At 55.3% G+C, this 18917-nt stretch overlaps 2 protein-coding genes across 2 annotated transcripts; both read right to left on the bottom strand.

Annotated features, from left to right (window-relative positions):
• Nucleotides 1–619: 619 nt before the first annotated feature.
• On the bottom strand, nucleotides 620–17809 carry PRKACA (protein kinase cAMP-activated catalytic subunit alpha). Its single transcript, XM_065917607.1, has 10 exons — nucleotides 17563–17809; nucleotides 9686–9747; nucleotides 9109–9237; nucleotides 6769–6867; nucleotides 5716–5798; nucleotides 4556–4682; nucleotides 4370–4465; nucleotides 4146–4268; nucleotides 1962–2126; nucleotides 620–1388 (listed from the first exon to the last, which is right to left on the bottom strand). The coding sequence occupies exons 1-10, from the start codon at nucleotides 17606–17608 to the stop codon at nucleotides 1263–1265; spliced, it is 1056 nt and encodes a 351-aa protein (XP_065773679.1). The 5' UTR covers nucleotides 17609–17809; the 3' UTR covers nucleotides 620–1262.
• Nucleotides 9686–12412, bottom strand: SMIM46 (small integral membrane protein 46). The gene is made up of 2 exons (XM_065917608.1): nucleotides 12131–12412; nucleotides 9686–9747 (listed from the first exon to the last, which is right to left on the bottom strand). Exon 1 carries the CDS (start codon nucleotides 12376–12378, stop codon nucleotides 12226–12228), a length of 153 nt encoding a protein of 50 aa, XP_065773680.1. The 5' UTR covers nucleotides 12379–12412; the 3' UTR covers nucleotides 9686–9747; nucleotides 12131–12225.
• Nucleotides 17810–18917: the final 1108 nt, after the last annotated feature.

Below are 18917 nucleotides of genomic sequence, written 5' to 3'. Positions count from 1 at the left end.
ATGAATGGGGTGACTCCCGACTTTTCTATTAAGAGAGAAAAAACCACAAATGGGTGGTGGCGGTGGGGTGGGGGGAGAACCGGTGATTGACAGCTGACAGCTAAGCAGAGGAGGAGCGCCCAAGATGGGGAGGGGGGGTGGAGGGCGGAGGCTGCTGGGTGAATAAAACAAGCAGCCCCTCACCAGCAACCCTGGCCTTGAACCCGGGGGAGGGGGCGCTCTACCTCCTTTTGCGGTGATTGCCTTCCCAACTGACAGGAGGCTGGACATTAAAATCTAGCTGAGAATAAAATCAAGGAGTCTGGGGAGAGTGTTACTGGGAGGGACGACCCTGGGCTCGGGGCTCCCCCTCTGTCTTTTCAGGGGACGACTCCTCTTTGGCAGGGAGAGGGGCAGCTGCTTTGTCTGGGTCCCGAAGCCCAAGGGTGAAGACAGGTCTGTTGGGGGCAGAACAGAGTAGGGGCTTCCTAGAGGGGATGAGACCCTTCCAGGCTTGGCAGGGGATCCTGGGGAAAGGGGTGGGGGGAGGAGGCAGGAGAGATTAGCAGCTTGGGGGAGAGGTTCGAACCCAGCTCCTTCCTTTACAGTCAGTCTGCTTCCCATTTTTGTTAAAAAAAAAAAAAAAAAAAAAAACGATTTGGAGAGGAGGGGCATGGGAAAGGGTGGGAGAGGAAGGAGGGAGGGAGGCATTGGTGGAACTTAAATAAGACTGTAAATTGTATTTTAAAAAAAATTATAGCAAGTGGCCCACTGAACGTGTCACTAAAATCTCTCCTTCCCTGGCAGGATTATTCTGAAGGCAAGGTTGGCTTTTCATTCATTCGCCGTTAGAGAGTGGTGCCTGTCGGGTTTTTTTTTGGGGGGGGGGGAGGGGTGGCTGTAGTTAAGTTTGGGCCCTCTTGCCACACCCTGTCCCTGAAACCAGGGAGACCTGGTCTGACCTGAAGAAGGGAAGAACTGAGAAACTCGTTTAAAACAGGCAGAAATGGGCTGGGGTGGGGGGCTGTGGAAGGAAGGCAAAAGCAGTGGCGGGGGGGGGGGGGGGGGCAGGAGGGCAAAGGGGGTGAGGGGGAGCAGCTGGTGTTTTGCCCCAAATACCTGGACTTCCTGCTCCCCCTACCCTGGAGGGTGGGGCGAGGTGGGTTAAATTAGATGCAAGGAACTCTGGGGCCCTCTGGCTGTTCAATCCAACCCTCCCACCCCCCCCCACCAAAAAAAAAAAAAAAGGAAAGAAAGAAAACCCATGGGCGCACAGGCACACCCTAGAACTCAGAAAACTCCTTGCCACACTTCTCATTGATGGAGACTCGAATCTCTTCCTCCTCATAGTCGTCAAAGTTACTTGTGTCCCCAGGGCCTTTAAACTTTGGTATGAAGGGAGCTTCCACCTGGAGAGGGGTCAAGAACCACTCAGACCTCAGCAGTCAACATAATCATCATTACAACAATAAATGCGAATGGGCTAACATTCATAAGATAACTTACTCTGACCCAGGCCTGAGCTTAGCATTAGAGTGTGGACTCTTAAGAATCTTATAGAAGTCTTCCCTAGTGGTCCAGTGGCTACAACTCTGTGCTCCCAAGGCAAGGGGTCCAGGTTTGATCCCTAGTCGAGGAACTAGATCCTACATGCTGCAACTAAAGACCCTATATGCTGCAACTAAGACCTGGTGCAGATAAATAAATTTTTTTAAAAAAAGAATTTTACAGCCAACACATTTATAGGCAAATTATTAATACTTTCCAGAGAGAGCAGTCTCCTGCCCAAGGTCACAGAGTGGCCAAATGACTCTGCAATTCTGTTTCTAGACCCCCACTGCTCTAAGTTGCCACATCTACATTCACCCAGAGCCTGAAGGCTATTTTTAGATTCCCCTTCCCTTTCCATCTCTCCATTGGTAATACTCCCCCCCTTCTCCCCAAACCCCCAGAGCACCTGAGGAAGGAAAGGGGTGCCCTACCTTCCTCTGGTAGATGGCAATCCAGTCAGTTGTGGCAAACCACTTGTGGTTCTTGATATCATTGACCCCATTCTTGAGGTTCCCAAAGCGCTTGGTGAGGTCCACTTGTAGGAGGTTGCGCAGCAGATCCTTCAAGTCAGAGCTGAAGTGGGACGGAAACCGCACCTGGAGAGCAGATAACACAGGAAGACTGGGAAATCCCTCTGGAGCTTGGGGAGCCCAGGACACTGCCTTCCTCACCCAACAGTCTTATTGGGTGGAGGAGCCCAAACTGGAGTGTGTGTTGGAATCCCATTTAAAACAGCTCGTTGGGCCCACTGGAGTTTCCGATTGAGGAGATCTGGGTAGGGCCTGAGAGCTTATATTTCTAGCCAGTGCCTGGGCTATGCTGATGCTGCTGGAGGAGGGACCACTTTGAGAATCGCCGGAGCAAGGTAAGAGCTATGAGGTTCCCATTTGATTTTTTATTTTTCTGGCCTCCCCGTGAGGCTTGTGGCACCTTAGTTCCCCGACCAGGGACTGAACCTGGGTCCTTGGCAGTGAAAGAAGAGACTCCTAACTACTGGCCTGCTGGGGAGTTCCCGAGATTCCCATTTTAGAGAAGAGGAAACTGAGGCTTGCCCAAGGTCACACTGAGGAGCAGGATAGGTTGGTTCCGTATGTGGGGTCTGATGGACTCCAAAACTTGCATGCTTAGCCACTGCTTCTTAAGGCAGCTCTGCTGGGGTTGGGGGATTCAGAAATATTCATGTTTCTGAGAGAAATGATTGTTTTTCTATTTCTCTCTCTCTGCATCGCTAAGGCTCTTCCATTCTTTAAGGCTCGGTGTAACTCTTCCAGACACTTCCCCCAAATGCTTTGAGGCCACAGCCTTGTATACAAGTAGTCAGTGGATTTACAGCTGCAAGAACTGACTTCCAGCACTGCTCTGCTTCTTACATGCTGTGTGACCTTGGCCACCGCCTTAACCTCTCTGGGCCTGTGCCTGCTTCTCTGGCACAGGGCAGATATCCCAAGGCTGCATGAGGGAGATAATCCTGCTGAGGGTGCGTGGGAACTGTGAAATGCTACAAAGAAGGGAGTCAAGCTCATCTCCTCTCCCCCTCAGAAACTTCTACGACTTTTTTTTCTCCCCACTCTGGGCCATTTTCTTGGCAACCTCTATTCTGCCTTGTGGCAGACACCTCATCTTTCCCTTTTTTAACGACTCCACTTGGTAGTTGGTGACTCTCTTAAACCTCCCTGAGAGGCAAGTGGCTTGTTCCCCAGTTCTGAGATGGATGAGACTCAGAGAAGCAAAGATATTGGCTTGAGGTTTCAAAGTTGATGGATGGCAGAGCCGGGACTTAGAACCAGGTCAGTCCACCGAGGCTGAGCTGGGAGCCACTTCCACCACTTTCTGAGCCAGATGGAGGGGTGGCTGGTCCTCCAGGGGAGGTGGGTGAGCTGAAGGCAGACTTGGGGCTCCCAACCTCTCTCGGAACAACAGTGCTGTGTGATCTTGAACCAAACATGTCCAGTCTCTGGGCCTCAGCTTCCTCCTCCCTCACAGTGCTGTGTGACCCAGCGGGTGCATGGGGCAGTAGGCACTTCATGCACTTCAGGGCTCTAACAGGTCAGCCACCCCTTACCCACATCCTCCAAGTTAGAAAGTCTGCGTTTGGGAAAGGAGGTGGGGCTATGTGTCCCCAGTGACTCCCTGCAGGGCTCTAGGTAGCGCCTGGGAACTGAACACACTTGCTTTTCTACTGTCAAACTTATGGAGACTGATGCTAAGGGGGTCACGCAGAGGTGAGACGAACCTCATGTCAGGCAGAGCGAAGCCTGAGGTTTTGGAAACTCGTGGGGTTTCGGCACTGAAGGTCCAGAGATGAGTGAGGCTGTGTGAAGTGGTGGCCTCAGTGTGGTGGGTGTGTCTGGCTGCACCACCTGGCCTGACTTCATGAACTTCTAGATTTGTTCTTTTGGTTTTTCTTTGGTTGCCCCGTGAGGCATGTGGGACTTAGTTCCCCGACCCAGGGATCAAACCCGAGCCCCCTGCAGTGGAAGCAAGCGCGGAGTCTTAACCGCTGGGCCATCAGGGAATTCCCTATTGTTCTGACAGTGAGGAGCAGGGCTCCACGTGGGCAGGATGGGTGGGGAAGGGTTGGTCTCAGGGCTGAGCCCCCAACATCCAGGCCTCACCTTCCCAGAGACAATCTTCTCGTAGATCTGGATGGGCTGGTCAGCGAAGAAGGGCGGGTAGCCTGCGGCCATTTCGTAGATAAGGACCCCCAGGGCCCACCAGTCCACAGCTTTGTTGTAGCCCTGGAGGGAGAAGGGTGAGGTGCAGGTGTGGGGAAAAGGGTGAGGAGGGGGCGCGGGCAGAACAGGCCTCCGGGCGGTGGGAGGGGTCGGGAAGCGCCTACTTTACTCAGGATGATCTCAGGGGCCAAGTACTCGGGGGTCCCACACAAGGTCCAGGTGCGGCCTTTAACACGCTTGGCGAAACCGAAGTCTGTCACCTGTGGGCACAAGGACGGGCGGTTGGCTGAGGGCGGGAGGGTTCAGGCCGGGCCGCCTGGGACTGCCCCCTCGCCTGGCCCAGTGGGCACCTGAATGTAGCCCTGCTGGTCGATGAGGAGGTTCTCCGGCTTCAGGTCCCGGTAGATGAGATCAAGCGAGTGCAGGTACTCAAAGGTCAGGACAATCTGGGCGGCGTAGAAGCGCGCATGGGGCTCACTGATGGAGATAAGAGAGGAGGGGATGGGTGAGTGGGATGGGTGAGATGGATGCAGGTATGGCCATACCCGCAGCACCCGCCCGCCCCGGAACAGTCCAGCAGGTGGGCCTATGGAGCTGTCTCCAGCCTAGGCGATCATGATGCATCAGCAGATGGAGAAGGGGAATGTCAACACACTCCAGTATTCTTGCCTGGGAGATCCCATGGACAGAGGAGCCTGGCAGGGCTACAGTCCATGGGGTTACAAAGAGTCGGACACGACTGAAGTGACTAAATAACGAGGTGGATTTGTCCGTTTCTCTTGTGTGAGTACTCTAAGAGACTAAATAATTAAAAGCTTTATTTTGTGATTAAAAAAAAAAAAGCACCCACAGAGCAACCTTCTTCATCTACAGCCCCGGACTGGAGACAGCCCTTGTGTCCATCAGTAGAGGAATGGAATCACAGGTTGCAACAGATTCATACAATGGGATCGGACCCAACACCACCACCAGGACGAATGAGGAATATACCCAACAATGTGTCTAGGTCTCAAAATGATTATGTGAAGCAAGAGAAGAAAAGGGACAAAAGAATATGAACTGTGTGAGTCCATTTATATCAAGTCCAGACCCAGACCAAACGCACTTATGGTGTTTGAAAGCCAGAAAGGACGTTTGCCTTTGTTGGGCCGGTGATTTGCCAAGAAAGGCATTCGAGGGAATTTTCCAGGATGGCAGCTACACACGTGTATGCAGCTGTCAAAACTCATGGGACTGGGTATTGAAAACCTGTGCATTTTATTGTACATAAAATGTATCGCTGTATAAATAAGTAAAATAAAACAGCATAAATTTAAAGGGCATAAAATCACTCACTCACGGGTTGACACATAAGTCACTGTGTTTGTTTTATTTCATGGTAGTTGAGACATTGTAGACTCAGATTCCTCAGCTCAGGGGGAACGAGAACTCACTGGGACCCCGAGAGACCACTTCCACGGATGATGCCCATGGACAGCCCCAAGGTGGCGGGGTGGGGTGTCAGGCTCACCTGAACCTCCCGATCCGTCGCAGGTGTGAGAACATCTCCCCACCAGGCACGTACTCCATGACCATGTATAAATTTGAGTTGTCCTGTGGGAAGCAGCAAGTGATCAGGGCTCTGCTCCCCAAGCCCCGGGCCCCATCTGCAGGCCTAGTGCCCTTACCCGGCAGGTTTTCAGAAAGTGACAACCACCATCTTGGCTCCCAAGTGGAGCACGTTCCAAGTGCCAGGCTCTGTGCTCACCAGTTACCTGTCTCATTTCCTTTACCTGCCAGCAACTAGGGGCAGCTGTCATCCTGCTTACGGGGGCCCAAAGTGAGGGCCGGTGAGGGGTACATGAGGGACCTGGCCGGTCAGTCTGGGCTGTAGTCAGAATTCCATGGTGGCTCATGTCTTGAGCAAGGCTCTTGGGGCCACGGTTTTATCATCTGTCAACTGGGCCCAGGATGGGGTACAGAATTTGTGGGGCCCCCACAAATAAAAGTGTCAGGACCCTTGTTAAAAACAGGATTATCAATTTCAAGACCAAGTGCAGGACCCTTGTGACTGCAGAGGTCACAGACCCTGAATGGCCTTTCCCAGTTCTCGCAGTCAAGGCTTAGGATGATGCCCAAAACAGCTCACACAGCGTGCGCATGCTGTGCTTTGAACTGTCACGGCAGCCCCAGGTGGGGACTGCCACGATACCCCTTTTACAGATGAAGAAACCAAGGCTCAGGGGAGTAAAGTCCCTGGCCAGGGTCACACGGCCAGGAAGTGCAGGGCTGGGATTGGAACCCAGGCTGAGTGGCATGGCTTATGGCCGTGTGTCAGGTGCTTGCTATAAACGAGTGATGATTTTGAGGGACGTTATCCAGATTGAGGGACTAGCCCCAGGTTATCAAGCTAGAGGCTGGCAGGCCCAGCTGAACTTGGGGCGATCAGAGCCCCAGGCTGATTTGCACGCCCCTGCCCCATCAGTGGACAGCCACCGGTGGTGATCGGCCCGGCCCCAGCTCTGGGAGCCCAGAGGCTGCACTGCCTGGCCGTGGCCTCGGTCTGCCGCCACTGGAACCCCACCTTGAAGGAGAACTCGAGTTTGACAAGGAACGGAAAGTTGACCGCCTGCAGGATGCGCTTCTCGTTCAGGGTGTGTTCAATCTGTTTCAGCTTCACCACCTGCAGGAGTGGGAGGGGAGAGTGGAGAGGACAGGGTGTGAGTGAGTCCTTTTCCTCCTGACCACCCAAAAAAAAGGAGAGGTGCCAGGGCCGGGCCAGGTCCTTCATTTAGAACTGTATGAGTGGGGACTTCCCTGGGGGTCCAGTGGTGAAGAATCTGCCTGCCAATGCAGGGGACACAGGTTCGATCCCTGGTCTGGGGCAATGCCACATGCCATGGTGCAATTAAACCCGTGCATCACAACTAGTGAGCCTGCAAGTCCCAACTACTGAAGCCCGCATGCCCTAGAGCCCATGCTCCATAAGAGAAGCCACGGCAATGAGAAGCCCGTACGCCACAGGGCAACTAGAGAGTAGGCCCTACTCGCTGCAGCTGGAGAAAGGTTGTGCACACTGCACAACAAAGACCCAATGCAGTCATAAGTAAATAAACAAGTTTTGACCTAAAAAAAACCCCACACTGTTTGAGTGCCTGGGGACTGTCAAGCCCTGGGCCAGGTGCCTGTCCCCACATGGCATGCAGTCACGCAATTCAGGGCAAGAACACATGAGTCACCAGGCCACAGGGGTCACAGCCCTGGTGGGGGAAGCTGGGGGTCTTATCTGGATACCCAGATAAGGCACCTGGTGAAGTCTGAGGAGTCAGAGAAGGCTTCCTGGAGGAAGGGGCAGCTGAGCTGACACAGAACATACAGGCAGAAGGGGCAACCAAGGGGTAGGGGGGTTGAGAAATACCTTCCTTGCAACTAGAGCATGCCCCTCCCCACAATCCACCTGAACCCAGGGCTAATTCCTCCTTGGCCCTCAGCTATCCCCAGCAGCTGTCTCACACACTGACAGGAGTCCTGAGGAGGATGCACTGGGAACATGCCTGTCTGGAAGCCCAGATGCAAAGAGGGGAAGTGTGGTGCCCAAGGTCACATGCAGCTAGTCAACCTCAGACCAGCTTGTCACACGTACGCCGTCTGGCCCCTCGGTCAGCTCTGAGCCCCACTGCAATGGGGCATCTTCTGCTTTGCCCACAACTACATCCTCTGGGTCTATACCTGCACTGTCCAGGACAGTCCACACTAGCCATGTACAGCTTCTGAGTACTTAAAACATGGCTGGTTGACTGACAGATTGAGTTTAAGACTGAAAGTATCTTGGGGCTTACCTGGTGGCTCAGTGATAAAGAATATGCCTGCCAGTGTAGGAGATGTGGGTTTGATCCCTGATCTGGGAAGATCTCACCCGCCTCGGAGCAACTAGGCTCATGGGCCACAACTACTGAGCCTGTGCTCCGCAAGAGAAGCCACTGCAATGAGAAGCCTGTGCACCACAGCTGGAGAGTAGCCCCCGCTTGCGACAACTAGAGAAAACCCTGAGCAGCAACAAAGACCCAGCACAGCCGAAAAAAAGATTAAAAAAAACAACAAAAAACTCAAAGTATTTAAAATGAAAATTTAAAAACTGATACTCAATGCAGTTACTGGGCAACTTTCAAGCCTGTTTGGAACAACTTGGGCTATGTGAATATGCTTTTTCAACTTGTCTTTTTCTTTTCTTTCTAGTGAAAATAAACATCCAAACGAAGATGTGTTCTAAGTGTAAAGTACACTCTGGATTTCTAAGACTTAGTAAGGAAAAAAAAGAATGTAAAGTGTCTCATTAATGATATTTCTACACTGGATACATATGTTGAAATGATAATATTGGAGATATACTGGCTTAATTACAACACACTGTTAAAATGAATTCCACTTGTTTTTTTTTAACTCTTAAAATGAGGGTTCTAGGGAATTCCCTGGTGGTCCAGTGGTTAGGACTCCATGCTCTCATGGCTGAGGGCCCGGGTTTGATCCCTGGTCAGGGAACTAAAATCCCACAAGCTGCTTGGGCAAATAAATAAAGATAAAATGAGGAGTCTAGAAAATGTAAAACCATATGTGATATTTCTCCTGGACCGTGCTGCTCTAGAACATTTTGTCTGGCAAAAATATTTGCAGAAAGGAGGTCTGCATAGACATCACTCCCCTCAGGAAAATGCCTGGCTTCCTCAAGACAGGCTAGGTGTCTGATGCCGCCTCCATGCTGGGATTGGCGCGGGTGGCTCCCGGGGAGGGGAAGCTTCCTGAAGGCAGCTCGGTACCCTTCCTGCCCTCGGGTCTGGCACGTTATGGAGGTGCTCCAGGTGGTGGCCACTGTGCGGGCGGAGCCCTGGTAGCTGGGCCCTGGGCCGCGTGGCAGGGCCGGACTCACCTTCTGTTTGTCAAGGATCTTCATGGCATAGTGGTTCCCGGTCTCTTTGTGCTTCACCAGCATCACCCGCCCGAAGGAGCCCGTGCCGAGAGTCTTGATTCGTTCAAATTGATCCAAGTGGGCTGTGTTCTGCAGGCAGAGGGCTCTGGAGGGTCAGGGACCACCCCAACCCCTGCAGCCTGCGCGGCCCAGGTTTGGGGCGTCCCCTCTGCCACCAGCAGAGGGGGCCGTGGGCACCGGGTGGAGCGAAGCCGGTGAGGCCGGGGGCGGAAAAACAAGATGGCAGAGGGCGCATTCCTCAAGGCTGGTGGCAGGGTCCGGATCCAGCCCTGGCCAGGGGCCCAGGAGCTACTGGCAGCTGCCTGGGGGGGCAGGGGCCGCCCGTTGGAAGGGGGTGGTGGGGTGGAGGAGCCTGGCAATGTGTGATCAGGTGCCCCCATGAGCATCGATGGGGTGAATGAGGCCAGGTGAGGCGCCTCCACAGGGCCCCAAAATCATAGCCATGTCACCTGGATGTGGTTGGGGGTGAGGGGGCCGTCAGTCACCCTTCCCGGGGCTCTGTACTCAGGGGGCTTACCTGAGCAGGATTTTCCCATTTTTTAAGAAAATCTTCTTTGGCTTTGGCTAAGAATTCTTTCACTGAAAGAAAGAGAGGAAGGCAGTGAGGTGAAGACCCCATGTTGCTGGCGTGGCCCCGGGCTATTCCCGGGAAGATGCCGCTTTGTGGAAAGTGGGGTGCGGTCACCTTAACCTAGAGCCTGACCTTCTCCCTGGGCCTTTGGGTATCCTGGCTGAGTCTGAGGGTAACCTTGGGTGGGTGGGGGGGCCTGATCTGGGCTGGGGCGTGGGTCCCCTTTACTACAGAGAGCTGGGGTCCAGTCTCAACTCTGTCCACAATGGGGGACAGGGCGACTTGGGGGTCCCTCTTGGTGGGGGGACAGAGAACAGTGCTCGGGCCAGCCCACCCCCACTCGCCCCAGTTCTGACCGACATTCCAGGGCCAGGGACGACGCCAGCCGAGGTATTTATAGCCTCTGGATTTGGCGGCTCCTCTGGTCCCTTCTCTGGGGAGGCCGGTCCGGGTGGAGGCCTCTGGGGCTCGGGTAGCAGGCGCCCTTGGGGGGTTCAGCTGTTGCCTTGGCCCCCAGCTGGCTCCATTCCCGCCTGTGCCAATGGAGGGCCCCTGGCTCCTGAGCCGCTTCAAAGAAAGCCTCGCCTGATGCCTGCCCCCTACAGGCCCCTCAGCAGCCCCAGGTGATCACCTTCCAGCTAGCACTGAAGATTTCCCTGCGACCTTTGTGTCCACTCTCTCCTTTGGTTCACTTGCCCCCTCCCAGATTCCTTTTATCTGTGCTCCCCATTCACCCCCCTACCTCCCCCCACCACCCCTGAACTGAAGCCTGAAAAGAGGCATTCCCACCAATGTGGAGCAGCAGCCTGGTAAAGTAGATAGGGGCCAGGACTCTGGAATAAGATCAAGTTCAGCTCCTGGCCTGATCCCTAAGGAGCTGTGTGACCTTAGGCGACTGACCTCTGGGCCTCAGTTTTCCTCATCCGTAAACTGGGGATAATAATAGTAATGACCCAGTGGGGTAGTTGTGGGGACTGAAGGAGTTAATCTTGGCAAAGGGGGTCTGGATGGTGGCTGGCACAGGGTGCTAGCACCATGTAAATGTCAGCTATTAATTTTGCTGTGAAGTGTTTTTTATTTTTAAGTTTTTGGAGCCTCACGGCATGGGAGGCAGAACTTCCCTAATGAAGGATGGGACCCGCACCCCCCACCTGCAGTGGAAGTGTGGAGTCTTAACCAATGGACCATCAGGGAGGTTCAAATATATTTTTAAATAGAAGAATAAATTCCAGGTAGAGCACTGAATGCTCAGCTCTTGACGGACTCCTGCAGTATGGACCTGTCCGCCCAATGGCCCCCCTGGGGCCAGTCGTGCTGCTGTTCAGGGACCATCTCTGTGTCAGCTCTGTGACGCACTCAATGCTTTCCACGCTTAATTCCCACACTGATGGCTCAGAGCTGCTATTACTCTCATTGGACAGATGAGAAGACTGGCCTCTGATCACTTTCCAGACAATCCCTAACACCCACGAGATTAACTACTTTGCTTCTGATGGGTCACAGGGCACCAGGGTGGCCCATGGACAGAGCTATCCTCAACCCTGATGTCCCTGGGACGGTCACCACCCTGAGAAGGTCCTGCAAACCTGTACTTTGGCTTTGCCTGTCATTTGCCTGGCTCACTAGGCAGTGCCAGAAATGCCCACAGCCTTGTGGGTAGCCACAACCCTCCCCCCATCAATCCTAAGGCTCTCCCTCAGTGTTCCAAGAGAAGAGCCTTCTGTGGGGTCACAAGAGTGGTAGACGGAGGAGAGATAGTTGGCTAGGAAAGCCCTATGAAGAATGACCGGGCAGAGAGGGGGCAGTCAGGAATGGCTGAGAGTCCTCAGTTGGTGCGCCTGGCTGAGCCACCAACTTGTCTGAGAACTCTCTGAGCCTGGGGGCTGCACCACTTGCAAGGGTTTCACTAGCGGAATCTTTCTGGACATACGACACCTTCCTTGGAAACCTCCAAGCGTACACGCTGAATTCTGGATGAAGGTGGGGGGGGGGGGCAGGGGGGGATGAAGGTACCCTCTTGGGACTCTACCGTCACCCACCCAAGAAGGCAGAGAGGAGTGCATTTGAGAGGAATCCAGGAGAAAAGCAGGTCCTGCTTCTTCTTTTCCTCTCAGTTGTCCCTGAGAAATGCCACATTCTGTTTTTACCCAAAGTGGTGGGTCGGCGTCTCTGTCTGCTGGTACCCCACTAATAGGCTCCACATGGATGCCCTGATCCTGACACAACCCTGCTCCGGCCTTTCCAAAGTGCAGGAGGAGCCAGGCTGTGTATGCTCTCATCAGCTTGCCAGATTTGGGGGTGAGGGACAGGGTGTGGCAGTGGCAGGAAGAGAGGGCAGATAAAGAGGAATAATGATGGGGGGGAAACCCAGCCAGGAGTCCCCATACTCACCTCTGCTTCCTGCCTCTTCCAGCAGGGGGTACAAGGGCGGGGAGTGGACTGGGATGGGGTGATCGGGGGGCCCATCTGCCTGTGGCCAGGGAGGCTCAAGGTGCTGGTTGCGGCTTAGGTGCCCAGAGGGTATGGCGCAGGTAGCCCAGGAGGCGGACAATCAGATGGCCCCAGAGAAGCAGCTGCAGCCATAGCTGGAAGGTGGTCTCTGAGTCCCCATCCCAGCCTCTGCCTGAGCCCGGATCCATCCCAGGCCGCCTTGACTCTCCCAGGAACGTTCCCTTGGTAGGGAAACCAGGAATACAGCAGAGTCTCTGAGCTGACTTCCTTGGGAGGGCCTGGGGGTGGGGGTGGACAGGGGAGGAGGAGGAGCTGGTTGCTAGGGAAGCATTTAAAGGTACCTGCTCCCGGCTGGCCAAGGTTGGTAAAGGTCCTCCTTGGCAGCAGGTGGTGGGAAGAGTCTCCTGAGGGTGTCCCTCCTGGCTGGCCTGCCTGCCCTGGGGGCGGGGTGCTAAAGCTAACTTCCCGTTCCAGGGACTTCACTGCTCCCCGCTGCCAGGCCCTGCCTTTCTCAGTGGGTGCTCGACTGCCCAGAGGATGGCATCCAATGTGCCCAGGGCAGTGCCCACTGGGGAGGGGAAGGAGTTAAGGCTCAGGCCCAGGCATCAGCCCGGGCCTCCCTGGGGGTCAAGGAGGCCTCAGAACTCCATTAATTAGCTGAAAGAGCAGCTGGAGAGAAAGGCGGAGGTGGGGGGGGGGGGCGCAGTGAGAAACACCCTATCTCCTCCCCCAAGTGCTCTCTGAAACTGGAGCCCTCAAATTTGGCTACTTTGAGAGAGAAATGGGTAACATCTAACTCAGTCCTGCTCCTGTGCAGGGGCGGAGAGGGGCATGGCATCCCGGGATGTCCTTGGCCTCTGTCAAACCTTGCCCTGTGCTTGGCTCTGCTCTCAGCCCTGAAAGTCCAAACCGGAAACGAAACGCTAAACCCAGGGGTGGGGGAGGGGGAGGCAGCTTTGACCATCTTCCTCCTTCTTTCCAGATCCCCAAAAGTAGTGGAGGGTCAGTGGCAGCTACTTATTCCCCGGAGTGCCCGGCAACCTCGGCCCCTGCTGACAACAGGAAGTGGCAGAGAAGGGAAACCCAGCTAGCTGCTGTCTTTGGAGACTAGGCCTGGCCTGCTCCTGTTTCCCACAGGAGGGGTACCAGCTTCCACCCTAGTCTGGATACCACTTGGGCTCACAGGGAAAACAGCCCTCAAAAAGCCAGGGCCCCAGCAGGAAGCAGGATCCCTGCCTCAGACCTCCCACACACACCCCCCCCCCCGCCCCCCGCAAAAAAAAATCTCAGGACCCTATGTTTCCTGAAACTTGCTTGTCCTGGAAAGTCTGCGGCAGGAAGGCCAAGCCCTAGGCTGGGCCATGCCCTAGTCTGAGTCGGACCTCAAGACTGGACTGGACCACTGCCTAGTACCACCTGGACTCCATCACTGAGCTGGACCAACCCCCACTCTGAACTGAATCCCATCACTGAGCTGGTCTACCCCACTGTCTGGGTCTGGGCCAGATCGCCAATCTGGGAGGCTCATCCACCCCACCCCCCGCCCCCTTGTCTGAACTAAACCACCCATCTCCCCTGCTCTTCCCTACTCAGGGTTGTTAGGAAGGGTTTCCAGGGCCAGTCAGGGGTCCACAGTCTTTTCCTCTCCACTTGCTCCCTAAACTCTACTCTAATCCCTCTTTGACTTGAGGGTCAGAGAGTGCCTGGGAAGTTGCTATAGCAACAGGGCTCAGCCTCACCATCGTTGGGGTTGGAAGCCATCACTCAGTCTTCCTCTCAAAGCACCTGGACTACGGTGGCTGGGAAGGCTCATGAGACCTGCTGCACCAGCTTAGCTGCTCATCACCAGAGCCCTGCCTATAGGGGGAGCCAGGGAGTAGTGGGGTGGTGGCAGGAAGAGAAATCCAACCTGCGGGCCAGCGGGTGCACGGGAGGGGCAGGGAGGACCCTCAAGCTTCTTTAAGCCCAGGTGGACTTAAAGGAAAAACTGTCTTGGCAGGACCCTCTTGGGCACCTGTACAACTGCCAACGCACAGAGGGTGTTTGACCCTCTCAGGCTTCTGTAGTATGTTAGGAGGGCCACAATTCTTCCCATCTATGGACCTCTTGGGAGCAAGTCTCACTCTCAGCCTGTGAATCTTCTGGTCTCTGGGACCTGGGGTAGGGGTTGGGGGAGGTCTGGAGGGCTTCCTCTTACCAGTCCTGTACCTTCTTCCATGGACTGGCTCTTAGGGGTGCCTTTTTTGGCCAGGGCAGCCAAGGCTGGAGACCCAGTTGGCTACCCGTCCCCAGGGCCTCTTGGGGCCACTGCCCTCTCTCAATTCCTCGAGCTTGTTCAGAGCCCTGGGCTTGATCTTGTTTTTCCTCTGCCCTCTTAGCATCTTACCCAGGCTGCCGCCAGTGGCTCTGGCATCTTTGGGTACAGATTTCCCCGTTCCTTGGTGTCTCAGACAATAAAAAATCTGCCTGCAATGCAGGAGACTCGGGTTCGATCCCTGGATCAGGAAGATCCCCTGGAGTTGGGAATGGCTACCCACTGCGGTATTCTTGCCTGGAGAATCCCATGGACAGAGGAACCTGGCGGGCTACAGTCCATGGGGGTGGCAAAGAGTCTGACATGACTGAGTGACTAACACTTTCCCCCACCCCATCCCCGGGCTGGTTCTAAATCCCTGCCCTCTTGAGAGGAGGCCAATGCTGTCCTGCCCCACCATGGAGACGGCAGCACAGGGGGCTGCAGGATGCCAAATGGTGCCTACTAAGTTTTGGCACTTTCCTTACTCTACTTGGGCTGATGTCTGGCAGATGAAATTCAGGTGTCCCCTGAAGGCTGACCTGGCTACTATCCCCACCTCCACCCCATCCTAGTTGCGGGAGAAGGTAAATTTTGTCTAGCTCCATCCTCTCAGAATCGGAGCTTTGAAGCAAAGAGGGGCTTCTTTCCTCATCCTGTTTCCTTCTCCAAGAGCCCCTGCAAATCTCTGGAAGTACAGCTTAGGATGTTTCCCAAAGTGTGACCAGGTCCCACTGGCTGGGGACGAACTGATGTTAAGGATATTTTGCCTTTCTAGTTTCATTGTATTTTAAGGTGTACCAGAGAGAATATAACTGGTATAGCAATCCCATGATTTCATTTATTTCTCAGGACGGATCAAAATTTACATCTGAACAAAAGTGAGTCAAAATTTTTATTTCAGTTAACAAAATAGAAGTGAATATAGTGAAAAATCAGGGGGGCAGCTTGGAAATGTTTGAGTTGGGACATTCTGGGGTCCAGGAATTTGGCTGGTAGATGGAAATGGATGTGAATCCTGCTTCTGTGGCATCATCTATGTCAAACTCAGAGACCTCATTTGTAAAATTCAGGTAACAGCGTGTTACGAAAAATCACTCGAGCAGATAGATCTATGGAGACCATTTAGCCTGGCACATCCTAGCTGCCCAGTAAATAGTGGCTCTATTTTATTCTGATAGTCCCTTCCTGGGTGTCCAGCTTGTACTCTGAATTAGTGGTTCCTTCCGGAGCTTCTTTTTCTTGGGAATCCTTTTCCCTGTGTGGTTTTGCCACCCCACCTCTCTCCACTGCATGTGTTTGATACACCTTGAAAGTTTTCCAGGACTATGTCATCTCCCAACTTTCAACTGAGTCACTGAAATATACAACTGTCTGCCTCTACCTTCCACCTCCGGGCCAGCCTCACCTGCTGGGGGCCCAGCCCCTCCCCCTCTGTCTAGTCCCCTCCAAGCTCATGCCCAGACCATTTTTGGTCACTACCCACCTGCTCCTCTGTCATCAAGCGCTCAGCTACAGGCACTTGCCTCCCTGTTCCCCGCCCATCGGTGACATGTCAGGCTTCTCCATGGCTGCTTAGCAGCTATAAGTTCTGCTATTTGAATCTGGGTGGAAATAAAGTTCCCTGGCTTCCATGCTTGGGTCTTTCTGGGAGGGAGCATTCAGGGAACTCAGACACTGGGATCTGAGACAAGTAACTGGGAAAGGCATATTTGGATGTGGCCATTCCTTTTCAACTCTATTTCTGGGTAACTGGAAGGGGATCCTAGTTGAGGCCCAACTTTAGGCCTGGAGTGATGACAATTTGAGAGCTGGATGACTTGAGGAAGGAGCTCAAGACCATTTCTGAAGGCATTTTCAGATACAGAATCTCTTTCTCTGGCTGGCTGGAAAAGGCCAATTTGATTTGGGGGCTGAGGGTGGAAACAGGCGCCCCTCTGGGTGAACCCTAGGGATGATCAGCATCTGTCTCTTGGCAAAGCAAGTCATTAGATGTCACCTACTACTCTTCCCAACTGTCATCCCTCGAGTCTCTTTCTTACCATCCCAGCTCTAGCTGAATGAGCCTTGCTAAACTCACCCTTAATCCCCCACTTTTCATCCCAAGTCAGGAGCAGGTAAAGAAGCCTGAAGGACTGGGTGAATGATGAAGCCTCAGTTGTGACACAACCATTTATCGGGGGGGGGGGGGCCCTCCAAAGAGCCTAGAGCTCACTGCACAGCAGGAGATGGGAAGGGGCTCTCTGCTGAAACCCCTCACCCCCAAAGCCAAGAAAGAGAACGCACGGAATTCCAGCACCATTGGCTCAAACCTGGCTTTGCAAGCACAGAAGCAGTTCTCTAGGTTCACAAACAGTCTGCGACTCCAGCCAGGGACAGACGCTTGCTTGGAGAAGGAAGCACAGGCAGAGAAGCAGTGACAGTGACAGGATGAGAGAGGGGCAGAGGGACCCAGAAAGATCCTGTGCCCCATGCCAAGTGACACAGAAGGGAAAAACAATGCTGGAGGTGGCTCTGGGAAACGCTCAAGGGTGGGTTTGAAGGGGGGCTGTGATAAGGTGAAGAGGGGAAGGGCAGGAGAAAGATGGCGGGGGCTGGAGGGGGGAGGGGTGTGGTCACCAAGTGGCCAAGGTCCCTGTGGGGTGGAGGCAGACCCCATAGCACTCTCAGACTGACAGAAGCCTGGGTCGGGGTTTGGCAGTGGGTCTCATCTGTGGAAGAGGTGAGTGAGGAAGTGGGGGAATTAGAATCTGCGGAGAGGGACCAGGAAAGTAGGGAGTGGGATGGTGATAGGGCCCCATGTGGGGGCCCAGCGGTCATACGTGCCATGGCTGGCAGTGACAGCTGAGGGGGGAGCATAGTCTTTGCAGTGGAGGGGAGGTCTTTGGCAAGGGGGTTCCTACGAGGTCTTCTGCGGGCCCTGGACCCCAACCTTGGACAGGCAGGGGGAAGGGGCGCCTGGGGGTAAGCAGAGAGAAATTGGGAGGGGGGGCGCGTGGGGGGAGGGGCCAAGCAGTGATGGACAGGGAGGAGGCTGGAAGCGCGAGGCCGGGATCGGGGTCACGGCCCGGGCACTCACCGCTCTCTTGCTCGCTGCCCTTCTTGGCGGCGGCGGCGTTGCCCATCGCGGCGGCGGCGGCGGCCGGGGCCGGTGCCGGAGCTGCGGCGCGGCGGGTGCTGGAGGCGGCCCGCGGCCCCGGAGCGCGCTGGGCGGCGGCGGCGGCGGCCCCTCGGGTTGGCTGCGCTGGCTGAGGCGCCGCGACCCCCGCCCAGCCCCTGCTTCCCGCGTCTCTCCGCGCCCGCCCGCCCGGGAACCTCAGCCCAAGTCCGCTGCTGCTGTCCGTGACGCCCCCGCAGCCCGCAGCTCATTGGCCTAGGCCGCCCTGACTGACGGCGCTGCGCCGCCATTCATTGGCCCTTCGCGACCCTCCCGCGCTGCCATAGGCTCTCGGCCTCATGACGCGCTCCTAGGACGCTTGGCCACTAGAGCGCTTGCGAGACCCCAACCGGGCGGGCCGACCCGTCTGATTGGCGGAGTCTTCCGACAGGGCCCGGGGCCCGCCTAGCGAGGCTGCCGATTGGTGGAGGCGCGCTGTCCGGCAAGCCCCGGCAGAACGTTCAGTGTCAATCCCTGGGTGAGAGGGCGGGGCGGAGGCGCAGTCTGCTGCCCCGGCGCGCCGGCGGCTGCTGGCCGGCGGCCGCGCAGCGCTCGGAGGCCCAGGAGGCGGTCCAGGCAGGCGTTCGCCCGGCCCCGTGCGCGCCGCAGTCCCCCGCCCCCGTTCAGTGCGGCAGCGGCTGCGGGCCAGCCAAGGTTGGCGCCTCGGCCCCCCCCACCAACCCCAACCCCGGCGCAGCCGCTGTCCACCTGCCAAGCGGGGGAGGGGCGCGGCAGGCGCCGCGGGTCATAGGTCGCCGGCCGTCGTCATTCACAAAGCCTGGCGCAGGATAGCGGCAGCGGGGTCGGGTCCAGGATGGGACCCTGCTGGAGGAACTTCAGGAGGATGCTGGGCTCTGGGAGGGGGGCACTCAGTAGATACCTCTTTGCTGGGTGCCCACCCTGGCCAGTAAGAGCTGGCACTTGTTAAATACATTACTTCGCACCACACTCCTTTCACGTAGATACTATTATCATCACTCCCATTTTACAGATGAGGAATATGGGGCACAGCCAGGTTGAGGATTCCCTCTGGGCAGTGCAAAAGGAACCTCATCTCCTGGAAAAGAGAAGTAGCAAGATGCCCCTTCCTTCAGCGTGCGTGCGTGCATGATTAGTCGTGTCCGACTTTGTGACCCCATGGACTGTAGCCCACCAGGCTCCTCTGTTCATGGGACTATCCAGGTAAGAATACTGGAGTCGGGTGCCATTTCCTCTGCCAGGGGATCTTCCCAACTCAGGGATTGAACCTGCGTCTTTTGTGTGTCCTCCAAAGGCAG

Source organism: Muntiacus reevesi, chromosome 1 (genome assembly GCF_963930625.1).
Source record: "Muntiacus reevesi chromosome 1, mMunRee1.1, whole genome shotgun sequence".
Lineage (NCBI taxonomy): Eukaryota > Metazoa > Chordata > Mammalia > Artiodactyla > Cervidae > Muntiacus > Muntiacus reevesi.
This window is presented reverse-complemented; position numbering and strand designations above follow the sequence as displayed.